This window comes from Procambarus clarkii, chromosome 6 (genome assembly GCF_040958095.1).
Source record: "Procambarus clarkii isolate CNS0578487 chromosome 6, FALCON_Pclarkii_2.0, whole genome shotgun sequence".
In the NCBI taxonomy this organism is placed as follows: Eukaryota; Metazoa; Arthropoda; class Malacostraca; order Decapoda; family Cambaridae; genus Procambarus; species Procambarus clarkii.
Window position 1 is genome coordinate 8,730,848 of NC_091155.1, and position 15,849 is coordinate 8,746,696.

A 15,849-nucleotide genomic window follows, 5' to 3' on the forward strand; every position below is an offset into this window, starting at 1 on the left:
ATGTGAAGATTTGTCACAACAATCTCAAGTTGATTATGCTGACCTGGAAAGCTATTATCAAGCAGCTGCAGGTAAATTTGAGCAAATCAAATGCCAAATAGCAACATATGTGGCTGAACTTGCCAACACCAATTTATCAGAAACAGAAATAGACGACATTATGGTTGATCTTGCGAATTATGAAGATCAAACTCAGGCCACGTTACAGAATTATGTCAAATTAATTGCCCAGAACAAGGCAACAGCAACAACAACAACAGTTGCATCTAATACGAGTCAAGCAGAAGCTCGACTCCCTCCAATTAATTTACCCACTTTCTCAGGAAAAGATGAGGAAGATTGGGACGAATTTTGGAACAAATTCGTTGACCTTGTAGACTCAAAACAATCTTTACCAAAGAGTAGTAAATTCTCTTATTTGCAAGGCCAATTATCAGGTGAGGCTAAAACAGTAGTATCCCATCTGAGATTAACTAATGACGGCTATGATCTGGCAGTAAAACTCCTCAAGGATAATTATGCTGATCCAGAAGTAAGAACATCACATTTAGTTCATGAGCTGTTGCATTTACCCCCACCGGAGGCTTCAGCTGATTCACTCCAAGTCTTCAAGCTGGAGATAGAATCATTGATCAATGCCCTCAGCCTGACAGCAGATACAAACGGGGCTGAGTGGGTCTTGAAAATAATTGTCCAGGAGAAAATACCTAGGGACATATTGAGACAAATGAGTGCTCATTACAATAAAAGTATCTTATCCATGAATGAAATATCTGAAGGTTTAAAGTCAGTAGTTCATCAATTACGAACACATGACAAATTAAAACCACCAAGTAAACCCTCAGAAACCAATAATAGTAAACCACAGAGTACCAAAGGTACTCCAAATCAATCTAGACAATATAATTCAACACCAAAGTGGAACAGTAGCAGTGTGGGCGTATATGCAGTGGGACCCTCCAAGCCTATACAGTAGTTACTGTGTCACCCAAGAACGTGACACCAAAGGGTACAGGAAGCTATGGAACATGTTTGTTCTGCAATGAGAAACATTCAATGTACCACTGCCCTAATTTTCCTGATAGTGACGCCCGTGTTGAGCGACTCAAAGATTTGCAACATTGCACGAGGTGCCTCAGGAAACATAACATCAAGGATTGTGATACCCAATTACACACCTGTAATAGGTGTAACAAAGGTCAGCACCATGCAGCATTGTGCAGAGACACCAAAACAACGTCTCCAAACCCCAAGGTGGAAGATAGCATTCCCACCACAGTACAGTACTGCAAGGTGCAACAAACAAAGAGTGTCCAATCGGCAAAGTCTAAAGGTAATACGACTTTGCCTACTGCCCAAATTACCATCCTGAATAAGAGGGCCAAGGTCCATACCCGTGGGTTGTTTGACCAAGGATCCCAGAGAACATTTGTCACTAAAAAGTTGGCAGATGAACTACAATTAAGGCCTGTAGCCCAGACGTCATTCAACATCTCAGGGTTTGTAACAGATGCAGGACCTCAAGTCTACCAGGTGGTACAACCATCAGTACGTTTAGGCAGGTACGTCTGTCGCGTACAAGCCATTGTGGTGGACAAAATACCAGTAGACCTACAAGTTCAAGGTCTGAGATCAACAGCCAAATTCCTGAGAAATAGAGGAATAAAATTGGCAGATAATATTAAGTCTGATCACCTCACCGACTTCGGTCTCCTTGTTGGGACAGACTATTGCCATCGATTCATCGGTAGCCCTACTAAATATCAGGGTATAACCATGTTAAACTCTGCAAGAGGTAAATTACTCTCAGGCCCAGTATCCAGCCTGGGGAGACCTATGCCTGCAGATAAACAATACCAATAGAAATCTAAATTTGTCAGCTGATTATATTTCTCCAGTAGCATTATACTAAGGAGATTACAGCTGACTATACCAACAGAGGTTGATGTTAGTATCATCATTTAAAGCTGAAGATGAGTTCATGAGGCCTCAGTGGCAAATCAGTGAACAGTAGCCTAAACAGCTACAAGTCACTGTGACCAATGTCACTGAACCCACTGCAGTCTCAGAACCATACTTTACTTCAATGATGAGCTATTCAATCTTCTGAATCAATTAACTAAATTAAACCCCAATAAATCTGATGACTGATTTGATACATTTATTATTTAATCAAGATGTATTCCATGGGCCTCAGTGTTAATATATCAGTGACCAGTTACCTGAAGAAACTTCAAGTTATATCTAATGTCACTGATCTCACTGCAGTCCCTGAATCATACTTGACTGTAGTACTTGATCACATTCAGTCTTCTGGGTTAAATAATATGTATAAGGCTTGAATATTAGCCTTTCAAGAGTTGACAGGGAAATGAAATCGCATTAGACTTCTAACCCCTACAACTCTAGTACGGGACATCCGTCCTGTACGAACAGACGCACAAATGTGTGATTACTAACTACTAACATCAAATTAATCTAATAATTCGAAGGAGGAGTATCGGTGTTCGTCTGTTCTAAATAGGACTTCGACCCGTGAGCAGCCCCCTGGGGAATTATGTCGGAAAATCCGACACCATTTAATATATCATACAGATAATTGCTGCTGTATTACCAACAAGTTAACCATAGAAAACGTAACTTGTAGTGGAATTACCGTCTAAAGAAAACGGGATATCATCACCACATACTATTATATTCTCCACCTATTATGGTGGGAATTATTCTTAAATACATTAGTCTTTGGACTTTACCATTATAAAAACATCTTATATAAATTAACTTAATTATCAATATTAAAGTAGAGTAAATGTGACCCTTCTATCACTTTCTGTCATGTGGACAATGTAAGCCAGGCGTCAGTGGTGAGGGGGCAGCCATTGTTGATACTAGACCAGAGGCACACGGGAGCAAATACGGCTCCTGTTAATTTTACTTGGACGTAGTGTTATGGAAACCAAAGGTGTACCATTTTCAACACGCTGTCAACAAATTCAAGTTAAGTGTTCTTTCCGAAACCCGTTTATTTTCATTTATGGCCATTAATGTCATTATATAGGGTGACCCGGTTAGAGCACGTGGGAGCCTCAAACTAAAGGTAATTAAGCCAGGTCTTTATTGTTCCATGTACAGTTTTCTCTGATATACCTGTCATATATTGGATTCTGGCTTCACAGCTAGCGCACTTTTGACAGGTCAAGACGAGGAAGCAAGATTTTGTGCACCAGTTACTGGGTGATGGAAGCTACCTCAAAGAGGATAATTTGGTGTCTACACCCTAGTTATACCTGGTGGACTAACCTGCTGTACTATAAGATAAGGAACCTCTTCAATGTATGTAGTCTATTACTGTAGTTTGATTGGCTGCATATATATTTAATTAATATAAACCCCCCCCTAATGTGTAGAGGATCGATTTGTGAGATTATGAGATTATTGCAGAAATACAGTCCACTTATCATTATACAAATTGCTATCGAAGTATATAAATTAACGTAAATATAAATTCATATAAATTAAATAAATATAAATCTCACAGGTCGGTTCCCACAGCACAGTGACGTGGTGACGTCATGCTCGTTTGCTCGTTTTCACTTGGGGAGTTCTGACAACTAGTTTGGCTTTTAGTAGCAACATTTTAACCAGAATAAGGGTTTGTTTTGGGGTGCTTATCTTTCTGGGTGCTTGACCCGGTCGATGGCAGACATAGAATGCTTCCAACCACACGGGAGTTTCTATAGGCCACTGCTCCTCGAACCTCTTTGAGGTGGCCCAGGTTCTGGCTCGTGGTCACTTATAGACCTAGAACTCCATGCACATTGACTGATGCCAGGGTTTAATACATTCATATCAGCCTGTTTAGCTCCAGGGAAGCCTCCGGGTCTCGCCTTGAAACTGGCGTTTCATTACACTCAACGCTGGGTTTTTTCTGGGGGGAGTCCAGTCGGCTCCCCGGAGCTTACTAGGCTGATATGCTAATGTCAGACTTTGGCATCAATCATGTGTATGGAGTTCTGTGGGCCTACTGGGAACCACGAGCCAGAACCTGGCCCCCTCAGAGAGGCATGGGGAGCAATGGCCTATAGAAACCCCCTGTGTGGTTGGAAGTATTCTATGTCTGCCATCAACTGGGTCAGGCACCCAGAAAGGTAAGCATCCCAAAACAAACCCCTATTCTGGTGAAAATATTGCTACCAAAAGCTGAACAAGTGGATAGAACTCCTATAAAAGAAACGAGCAAACGAGCATGACATCACACATCACCGCACTGCTGTCTGCTCAGCTCCCCCTTCCCCGGGAGGAGAAAGGGGGAGCCCCACAGCGGCTATTCACCCTTCTGTTCTAAGGCTGATGCTAGAGGCTGAGGTCGTGTGCTCTGGCTCCAGTGGTTGTTTCAACACTGTGCCTAGTGTGTGGTGACTGTCTTCTAGGTGGTGCGTGAGGCGGGAGTGATTCTCCAGTTCTCGGACTGCATGAGCCTAGGGTTTCCTTCCCTAGGTGCCCTGTAAGTACTGACCTTGGGGCTTGGGGCCACCTACCACAAGTTCCTTGGGTTCTGCCTCTGCTAGGCCGTTTACTGCTTAGATTTCAGCCGCCCTTTGTGTGCGAGGGTGTTCTGTCTCCTTTGTTCGCCTTAGGATAAAGAGCAGTTTGCACTGGTAGGGGCGCAGAGTACTGCACAGCTTGTTTTCACCAATCATAGCGGCCGGCTCTGTTCCGCCTGGGTACGTTGTCCTCTTGTGAGATTTTCTTTTTTTTTTTTTTTTGTCTGCCTTGGTTCTTGCCCCCCTGTGTACTAAGTACTCTTCCTTCTTCCTTTGGTTTCCCTTACTAGGTCTTCCATGAGTGTACACGTCCTGGGGGTTCAGTTCTTAGAAAGTTGTTTGGTAGACTTGGGTGCCAGTTAGCAGTACCCTGCCTGGGCTTCCCTGAACGTGAGTTCCGTCTCAGGGTCCCTGGGAATCCCCACGGGGACGCGCGGGTCCAATGGATTTGACCCTGGAGTTCCCCTCCCCCTTCGCTTTGTGCGAGTTCGAGGATTGCTCTGTATCCTTGTCTCAGGGTGACTCTAACTATTTTTGCCTCCATCTGCTGCCTGTGGGGTCAGTGGCACCTTCGACCCAGAGCCCTGTGAGTTTTGTTGCTTGTTTGTGGCTCGATTACCCAGTCTTCTGCTGACTATGCGGGTGCAGGCAGCACGGGCGTTGCACGTTGAATTTCGGTGGTGGCAACGCGCTTGGTTGTTTGCTCCCCTGGAAGCCCAAAGGCTGCCCTGTTTTTGGTTGGTGTGACGGGGCTTGGGGTGTCGGTCTCTTCGGTTTTGTTTCCTTCCATGCCCCCTCGTCTTTCCCCTGTTGTGATCTAGTCTGGTCCCCCCCCCCCCCCCTTTCCTCCCTGCATCCGGATCCTTACCATTTGTGGGTTCGGGGTCGGAGCGGGGCTTCGATGGTCTTGAGACTCGGGCGGTCTTGGGGATTTCCCCTTCCGAGGTAGCGACGGAGGCATTCGAGCCTGTTCCTCCAGATGTGTTGTATGGGTCTGCCAGTGGGGTCCCTTCTTTAGTACTTTTCCGGTTGCCCCAGCTTTTTCTTGTGAAGTTGGGGCTTTGGGGGAGACAGCTCAGCCCCGGTGCTTGCTATGTGGGTTCCTGGGGCTGGTGAGGGGCTGACTTGGGGGCCTCGGGCCCTGTTGGACCCCGCCGGGGTTTTTCTATCCTCTGGGCGTGGCTTGCGATTACAAAAAGTGGGGTTTTTTCTTCCCCCCTCTCCGTACGAGTTGTTGGGTGTCGGCCCCTCCCCAGGTTCGGTTCCATGTCCCTTGGATCCGTCGGTTCCCTCCTGTCGGTGGGTATTTTTCTCCGTTTCTCCGCCCTTCTCGGGATGGATCTACGCCGTCATGTTCCCCCTCTTCTCTGGGTTCTGCATGACTTTTGGTCTTGGGGTGCGTCTGTGCCTTCGGGCTTTACGCCTGCTTGTATAGCTTCTCGAAGGTTCGGGAAGGTTTTTGCTTCTTCCTGTATTATTGGAACGTCTGTCATCTTCCGGTGTGGCTTCTCTCCGGTCCTTTCTAGGGTTTGTTGCTCCTCCTCCGTGCTTCTTCCCGGGTTTCGTTTCTGTTTTGTTTTTTCGTGATTGTATCTTCTCTCCGTGCTCTGTCTCAGCACTGCTCATTTTCTTCCATATTCCTTGTTGGCGCCTTCCTGCCGAGCAGGTTGTGTGGTTTGGACCTCCTGTCCTGTACTGCAGGGTTGCCAGATTGGGGTCCTTGTAGCCCGATTGAGCTACTTGTAGCCCATATGAAGAACTATGCTATGCATGTTTCGCTACTTCCTACTCTTTTCGCCTGCTGTTCACAGCTGACCTGTGTACTCTGAAAAGGGAATTAATCATTGCCAACAATATTTTGTCTGGTTTATGGTCACATTCGTGATTTTTATTTCTTCAGCTCGCGACTTCTAGCGAACCAAATCTGGCATCCCTGCGACTGCGCATGGGCCGTGGTAGTTTTTGATATGGGTGGTGTGCACGTGTGCTGGTGTTCTGCGTCCTTTTCTCTTGGGTGCTTCGCCTCTCGCTCCTCTCATGTCTCCAGTCCAAGCTCCATAGCTACTGAGGGTGTTCTGGATTGCAGCTATGGGGAGGATGCAGGGTTTTCCCTGCGTATGGATGTGGGGTGCCTCCTTCACCTCTACCCTACTCTTCTCCTGCATGTGTGGCTTTGCCGTCTTCCACTGGCGGTGCTCCCGGCATCTTCATGTCTACGTTGTGTCATGACACGTTCGTGCCTACGTTCTGCAGGTGAGTTTATGGGGTCTGGCGTCTCTTTCGGTCAGGCGCTGGTTCGTGGTTTTTGGATACGAATATACGGAACTCAGGTGACTGCAGCAGGCCTATTGGGCCATACGAGCAGCTCCTATTATACCCATCCATTCCTACTCTTATGCATGTCCAGCCCATACTTGAGTCCAGCAAGGGGGGCCCCCACCTCCACCAGGTTACAAGGTACAGTGGTGGGGGTGTATGTTATGGGGTAAATGTTCCTGTGTCGGGATGTTATGAGATGACTTTTGCTGCAGTTTTCTTACTGTGGATGCATGTTGGGGATTGGTTGTAGCGTTTTGTTTGGCCCTTCCGTGCTTCTTCCTGGAGTCTTCCTGGAGCCTGAACACAATAAAGTAGCCGTCACAACTGCAAGAAAAATGACAGGTTGGATAACAAGAACTTTTCACACTAGAGATGCTATACCGATGATGATACTTTTCAAAACGCTTGTGCTCTCTAGAGTGGAGTACTGCTGCACAATGACAGCCCCTTTCAAAGCTGGAGAAATTGCTGACCTGGAGAGCGTGCAGAGATCCTTTACTGCTAAAATCCACTCAGTAAAACATCTAAATTACTGGGACCGACTAAAGAGCCTAAATCTGTACTCCCTTGAGCGCAGGCGGGAGAGATACATAATAATTTACACGTGGAAAATAATTGAGGGGCTGGTCCCAAACCTGCACACAGAAATAACACCACATGAGACCAGAAGACATGGCAGGATGTACAGAATACCCCCGTTGAAAAGTAGAGGTGCAACAGGTACTCTGAGAGAGAACTCTATCAACATCAGAGGCCCGAGACTGTTCAACACGCTTCCACTACACATAAGGGGCATAACTGGCAAACCCCTCACAGTGTTCAAGAGAAAACTGGATAAGCACCTCCAAAGGATACCTGATCAACCAGGCTGTGACTCATACGTCAGGCTGCGAGCAGCCGCGTCTAACAGCCTGGTTGATCAGTCCAGCAACCAGGAGGCCTGGTCGACGACCGGGCCGCGGGGACACTAAGCCCCGGAAGCACCTCAAGGTAGCCTCAAGGTAGGTAGGTAGCCTTCCTCGTTCGTCTGGGTTATGGTTGCAAGAGGGGTCATGGCCCTGTGTTTCGTGGTCTTATCGGGATCACTCATTCCTTGCCTGTCTTGCAGTGCCTCGCTTAGCCCTTCCATATACGTTGGATTCTCTTTACTTACCTAGTTGTACTTCACTAGTGGTGTTTGCGGGAGTTGAGCTCTGGCTTTTTGGTCCCGCTTCTCACCCTGTCAATCGCTAATGTGCAGGTTCATGAGCCTGCTGGGCTCTTATCATATCTACGCTTGCAGCTGTGGTATCATCCTCCACTACACCGCTTCCTCATGAGTTCCGTTTATTTTCTACTGGAGACAAACGGAGACTGCCCCTGGAGTCCCGTAGTCGATCTTTCTCTGCCCTATCACGTCCTTTGAGGATCTTGAATGTAGTGATCATATCCTCGTAGCTTGTACTCCTTGGTTCGGGTACTGGTCTGGTGGCATACCTTTGCACCCTTTTTTCCATTTAGTCTTGTGTTGGGACACATCAAACAGCTGTGTGTTGTTGGCGAGGCTTGTTGGGACATGACCAACGGCCGTGTGTATTGTTGGTCATGTCCCTTTCATTCTCGTTTGCTCCTTGCCTTCTTCGTTCCTCATCTTCCTTCTACGCTCTTGTCCCTGGACGTTGGTGCTGGGGCTTTTCTGGTCTTTTCTTGTATTTTCTGTTTTCTCTTTTTATCCTACACATTATTGTGTGTTTTCTTTGTGCCATTTGGCTCTCCTATTGCCAGGTTTGGGTTCCTGTTTTCCTGGCTTCCCCTGCCTGTTGGCATTTTCACGGTCTCACAGTGTCCCTTCTCTAGAGTCTTGCATCGGACCCAGCATCTCCAATCTCCTGGTGGGCTCGCTGGCATCGGGATGTTTTTCTGTACGGCAGACGTTCCATCTCCTCCTTTGCCAGCTTGGGTTTCCAGCTCTGCTGGCTCTGTAGTCGCACCTTAGATCTTCCCACGGCTCCGCCTCTTCATAGGCTCATTTGGCCCATGGCGGGGGTGGTTCGGTTCTGCCTCGAGTCTCTCACCTTCAGTTGGTGATCGGGTGGCTTCGTTGATGGTGTCCCACCTGCATGCTTCTTCTTGGCGGTGTGTGGGGATTTTTGGCAGTCCTTCCTTTTCTTTCTGTCCCTTCTTAGGTAGCTGCATTTGTTGGCGTGGTCTTGTCCTTCTCTTGTTGGGGATTGGGGCCGTCATCTTTCCCCATACTGTCGCCTTGTGTCGTGTGGCGCTGGCGGAGCCGCTTCAGCTTGCTTGCTTTGTATTGATGTTACATCTGTGCCGTTTTGTAAGCTGTCTCGTGCGTTGATCTCCTCCGACCTGCTCATGCGCCGCCTGAGCTGTCATGGTTGTTGGGCAGGGTGCTCTCTTTTTCATCTTCTCCACAGTTTGTTATGACCCCTTCGATTCAGGTTTGTTTCTCGGAATCTCTCTTTCTGTTGGCATTGGCCTCTGGGGGTCGGGTCGGAGTGCTTCATGCTCTCTTCTGGCGCAGGGGTTTTCTGCTCCTTCAGTCGTGGCGATAGGCTTGTTCGTCTGCAACCATCTCCTTTTCTGGCAAAGAATGAGACTGCTGCTTTCCAGAGGGGTCTTTCAGTTGTTGATGCTTGATTGGTCGGGCCGGGGGTGCATCGTGTTTTGTGTCTGGTTTCCCTTCTTTCTTGTTCGCGGGTGCGGGTCTCCCTGGTCATCCGCGGGGGTAATTAAGGCTAGCCAGCCTGCAGTCTATTCCCGTACCCATGATGATTGCAAGTTCGCTGTTCTTGCCGCCGTTTTTGGCAACATGTCCTGGGCTGACATTCAGGTGCAGGGATTTTGGCGGTCGAACAGAGTCCTGGCTTCTCGTTATCTCATGGAACGTTCCTGGGGCTAAACAGACCTGTGTCGCTTTGGGTCGGTGGTTGCAGCCAGTTGTCTCGACTTCGAGTTGAGGAATGAGCAGCGACCGCCTTCCGGGTACGTCCCTCTACTTTCCTCTGTGGGTAGTTAGCTCCAGAGACCCACAGGGGCTCCCCCAAGAAAACCAACGTCGAATGTAATGAAACGCCATTTTCTGGGTGAAACCCAGAGGCTACCCGGCATCCCTCCCTCCTTCCCTCCGGTCGGCGGTTTTTGCGTGTTTTGACATCCAGCCTCAGAACTGAAGGGTAGATAGCCGGCACAAGGGGTCTGGGGGCTCCCCCTTCCCCCTCCCCTTCCCGGGGAGGGGAGAGCTGCGCAGACAGCAGCGTGGCAACGTGTAACGTCATGCTCGTTTGCTCATTTCTTTTAGGGGAGTTCTATCCACTTGTTCGGCTTTTGGTAGCAATATTTTCACCAGAATAGGGGTTTGTTTTGGGATGCTTACTTTTCTGGGTGCTTGACCCAGTCGATGGCAGACATAGAATGCTTCCAACCACACGGGGGGGTTTTATAGGCCATTGCTCCCAATGCCTCTCTGAGGGGGCCAGGTTCTGGCTCGTGGTCCCCGGTAGGCCCACAGAACTCCATACACATGACTGATGCCAAAACCTGACATTAGCATATCAGCCTAGTAAGCTCCGGGGAGCCTCCGGGTCTCACCCAAAAAATGGCGTTTCATTACATTCAACGCTGTTTTTTTTTTTTTCATGTTAAAATTACGTCCATTTTCAGCCATACGGGCAAACAGCCAAATTCAGACGTACTTTGTAAGAGGACAGGTTGGCTGAAAATTGCTTGGGTTCAGACAACAGGCACCAAAACCCATAGCTGGCCACCAAGAAACCAGAAAGATCACCCTCCCTCAGGACGACTCCAGACTGACTGACCAACACCTGGAACAACTACCACCAGTAGGCCAACACACACACACCTAACAAATGCAGCCAGGCCACAACAACCTGTGCTGGCCTGGGAAACAAGCAGGGGGGACAAGTTCAAGTTGAAGGGAACAACCCTGAAGTGGTAAGCATGATGCCCCATGACAAAAAATAACCAGTCCTGAACCTTGGAGGAATATATATGTCAGTCCATGTCCTGGAGGCCCAGGAACACTATGCTTCACCCTGTAATTGCAGGCAAATGTGAGACAATGTGGTCATGCAGTAGGTCGGGCAGGGAATGAAACTGTTTAAACACAAAAGATCAAGGATGTTCCAGAGATCTGCTGAATCCTGCTTTGGGATTGGGAACAGCCAGGATACCCACCAAAGAGATGAGGTCACTTGACCGCACCCAACGCCAACTAGTCAGCAATGACCAAACACGGTGCCAGGAGGCCTCCTGACCCAACTGACCCGACCCCTAAAAAACGGAAGAAAAGGCTGAACAGCTCCACCAAAGACCATGAGAAACTACCTGAAACGCCCACAAATCATGGTACCAGGTGATAGCAAAACAGGCCAGATTGACACCACAACAGTATAATTACCTAAGTGTAGTTACAGGATGAGAGCTACGCTCGTGGTGTCCCGTCTTCCCAGCACTCTGTCATATAACGCTTTGAAACTACTGACAGTCTTGGCCTCCACCACCTTCTCACCTAACTTGTTCCAACTGTCTACCACTGTTTGCAAAAGTGAATTTTCTTATATTTCTTCGGCATCTATGTTAAGCTAGTTTAAATCTATGACCTCTTGTTCTTAAAGTTCCAGGTCTCAGGAAATCTTCCCTATTGATTTTATCAATTCCTGTTACTATTTTGTATGTAGTGATCATATCACCTCTTTTTCTTCTGTCTTCTAGTTTTGGCATATTTAATGCCTCTAACCTCTCCTTGTAGCTCTTGCCGTTCAGTTCTGGGAGCCACTTAGTAGCATGTCTTTGTACCTTTTCCAGTTTGTTGATGTGCTTCTTAAGATATGGGCACCACACAACCGCTGCATATTCTAGCTTTGGCCTAACAAAAGTCGTGAACAATTTCTTTAGTATATCGCCATCCATGTATTTAAAAGCAATTCTGAAGTTAGAAAGCGTGGCATAGGCTCCTCGCACAATATTCTTTATGTGGTCCTCAGGTGATAGTTTTTTATCTAGAACCACCCCTAGATCTCCTACTTTATCAGAATTCTTTAAAGATTTCTCACATAATACATAGGTTGTGTGAGGATAAACTGCAAAAATGCCAGCACAAGCCCTGAGCAAAACTAGACTGCACCCACGATTGCAATGTTGAGTGGAGGAGGAAGTCTTCAGGTAATGCAGTGGCCTGGGAACTTGCCCCACCCTAGAACCTATGTCGACCAACAACAGGCGAGGTCCCCACCCGACCGAACTGGATCACCTCTGAAAGGAGACAGAATCTTTCAAGCAACACCTGATCAATGGGATAGCATGATAAAGCCGCTGCTGAAGCATCTCGGCTACAATATTCTCGGGAAAGAGGAGAGGAAAAAATGGGGAAATGGCCACAAGGGTAAGAAACCACATCAAATCTATAGAATGGGCCAGCACAGCCTGCTGACATGTGAGGTGGCCCAAATAAAACACCACTGCTGCCTCTCGAACGAAAGGGGGGGGAGCACCTTGGGCAAGGCCAACAGGAGCCAGAACCTTGTGCCACACAGCCTCCACACCCGGAGCGGACCCCAGTGGTACCACATTCTCGCAAAGATGCTCAGCAATCTGCAGTAAGAGCCCGGAAACAGGCAGCTGCACTTGCTGCCACTTGCCCACATCCATGGGAAGTGCCAAAGCAAATAGGCAGGACTGAAGAGAGGCAAATTGAACTCTTACTTAGAAGCACCTGAAAGACGGAGCTAACCTCCTGCCAGTGATGCATGTGTGAAAGACAGACCCCCCCTCCCTCCCTGCCAAGACCCAAAGGAAAGGAGAGATTTGCCAGTCAACCAGGACGAGATCGAGACTACAAACTGCATCCAAAAAGCAGAGATAGATCAGATTTCAAAAGAAACTGGGACCATCATTGACAAAGAGTTCCAAACTCCACAGGAGGTACTGAAGCAAATATGTACGAACCACAGAAGGTGCAGCACAGGAGGACAGAAACCTACAGAAAAACAACGAATCCATTTCACCTAATGGGACTTGGGAACAAATCCAAGGGAGGGCAACCGAATGATCCAATTCATACACGGAAAGGGGGATAATAAAAATTATTATCCTTTTTTCAAGAGCACTCCTCAGGGTCCCCTCTGGTCCTTGGAAACTTGCCATGGAGGCCTCGGGGCAGAGCTGAAGTCCTTGCCCAACACCCGAGACAGAAAGGTGTCCTCCCAAGGAGAAGGCTCGGGGCAAGGGGTCAGCGGTGAAGGCGAGCACTTCAAAACCCCAGCAGAACTGGAAGGCTCATCTACCTGTTATTGACTTGAACGAAACCACTTAACGAAGGCCAAGCTACATCCCGAGCTAAACCCAGACCCAACTCCAAAACATTTGGATGCTTCAGTGCCAGAACCAATTAAATGACAACATACTGGAGTGAATAATATGGTAAGAAATGCAGAATAGAGCCAATGAAGAATAGAAGTGCTGGAGGCACATTTAGAGAACACTGTATAAACATCCAAAGTCTACAGTTATATGAAATTAAATATTTTTGTGATCGCACCACCCATCAAAGGAGATATCTCGGTGAGTGCAGTACGGGGGCTAAAGACGACACTTCACTAGGGTGGTGCATGTGCTGTGTCTTATAATGCTTGTTCTTCCATGCCTGAACTTGGCCCTCTACTATTTATGAAGGAGCACATTGTTGCCAACATATTGTCAAGGTTATGCTTGGAAGTTGAATCTTTCTTATAATGATGATCACAACCATGATGTCAGATGTCACTGATTTGTGAGGAATTCTGTGAGGCACTGTACTTGATTACACATAGGACTGTGCAGTTATTCCAAAGATAGCCTGCTTTACAGCAGTATTAACTTCCATTATCATAAAAGTTCTGAAAATATGATGGGTCAAATGCTTTCTAATCACCTATCAGAAAAAAAATTCTTTCATTAACATCACATCTATGTGGTGAATTTAAAAAAAAAATTTGGTACTAGTTGTAAGAGATGTTGGTTAAGTTTGCTTTGCATCAAAGGTCAGGGGAAAATTTACTAAAACTATAATTTCTACAAACTGAAAATAAAATCCCACTCATTAACTATATTTATTTTAAATGTGTTATTTTTTATCTATTGACCAAGTTTTCTGTTTTCTGCATTGCTACCTCTTTATCAGCAGAATTGGTCAGTCTCATTATTGTTTGCATATTGTGTTTTGCCAACACTATTTTTGTCTTATATTTGTAATGTCTGGAAATGTGTGATTTCTATTTCATTAGTGTATCCTGTTGAGCCTTTTGGGAAGCAGCTACAGAAATGCCTGGAAAGCAAGCAGCGATTGTGGCCTAATCCTCCAAAGTTCATTGATTCGGTTGCTGATGCTATTCGCACTCAACAGGTAACAAAGCAACGTGATCCCTATCTGTTTCAATGCTTTATTTTAAGTCAGTCTTGTAGTAATTTTTGTTTAGAGTATAAGGTCACGAAGTTTGTAAGCCGTACCCTAGAGTACGAACGCATGAAACCTGTCCTTAATTTCTTATTTACAGTACTGTATAGGTATGTTACTTTAAACTAGGGATGTAGAACCAGTGGGCATTTATACACACTTCAAACACAAGAATGACCACGTGGGACCGGTACCATATTTTTGCATTGGCAGGACTCAAGAAACAACCAAAGTGCATGCATTACATTTATTTAACCTTTAAATGGCGCATGGCTATATACCATTTGACACCCACAGGTGCATACAAAAAAAAAAAAAAAAAAAAAAATTCTTCCTAACCTGTTAATTAGTATAACTGATCATGGGAAAAAATAATAAAAAAATCATAAGTGGCATATATTGCCCGCTATAGAGCGGGGAAGTCTGGCAAAAAACAGGCGCTGACTCAGCGTGCGTCCCAGGCGGTCTGTTGCTCGCCAGCTTTCAGGCCGGAGTTGCCACAAAGAGATAATTACCTAATTATTTCAATGTCTCTGATTGATTTTTCGTAGTTTTTTTGCTGTAATATTATTCAATAGTGTGTAGTGTGATATATTTATATAATAAAATGAGTGAATCATCGCTGTACTCAAAAATATGGTGTGCATATTGTTGATTCAATTATGTTCATCAAACAGTGAACAAATACTTTGTCAGTTATTACACTATATACACAGGTTATATATAAGTTTCTGCATGTTTTGTTCACCATAACGAACCACTAAGTTGGCATGCTGAGTGGCAGTGGCAGCGGCAGTGGCAGCCCGCCACTGGCTGCCACTCCCTCCCTCCCTCACCTCACCTGACTTGCCACCATTCTCCACCCACCATACTGTTTTTGCTTTTATATACAGACGTTATATATAAGTATTTACATGTTTTGTTCACCATAACTGTACATCTAAGCTTGTATGGTGAGTAAAGGCACAAAGACGTAGCTACTCACACAGTCAGCTGATTGCTATCGACCTCAAGGCCAGACGCACTAATATTTCTCCAACAATACTGTTTGTGGTGTTATTACGCTATATACACACATTATATATAAATATCTACCTGTTTTATTCACCATACTTGTACAAGTAAACTGGTATGGTGCCCTAAGACCATCGTGTGAAACAAGAACAGTAAACAACATGATAAATCGTGCAGACGACGCCACCGCCCTCACCAAAATGGTGGCTCCCAACCTCCTACTCTTGCTGTTCATACACACGTTATATATAAGTATCTACATTTGTGTTCATCATAGCGAACCACTAGGCTGGTATGGTGAGTGCAGTCAATAAAAGGTGGCCACACACAGTCAGAAGACATCGCCACCACCCTCCCTCCCACAGCATTACTCCTCCCTCCATCGAGCACAGCGCTAAATATCACCACAATCCTGCTATTATCAGAACCCTGGTCAGTTTTATCACAGTCAGGGGTCTTCTGTAATAATATCACCGCTACATAATAGCACGAACAAGTATATTATGGCATTTTTAGGCGATG

General features: G+C 46.3%; 1 protein-coding gene across 2 annotated transcripts in view; it reads left to right on the forward strand.

The window, feature by feature from the left end:
• Positions 1-15,849, forward strand: part of LOC123753491 (serine racemase) — an 86,825-nt gene that overhangs the window by 59,824 nt on the left and 11,152 nt on the right. For both annotated transcript variants that reach the window (XM_045735477.2, XM_045735476.2), the window contains exon 6: positions 14,144-14,262. In XM_045735477.2, the coding sequence (XP_045591433.1) occupies positions 14,144-14,262 (119 nt within the window). The remainder of the gene's footprint in view (positions 1-14,143; positions 14,263-15,849) is intronic.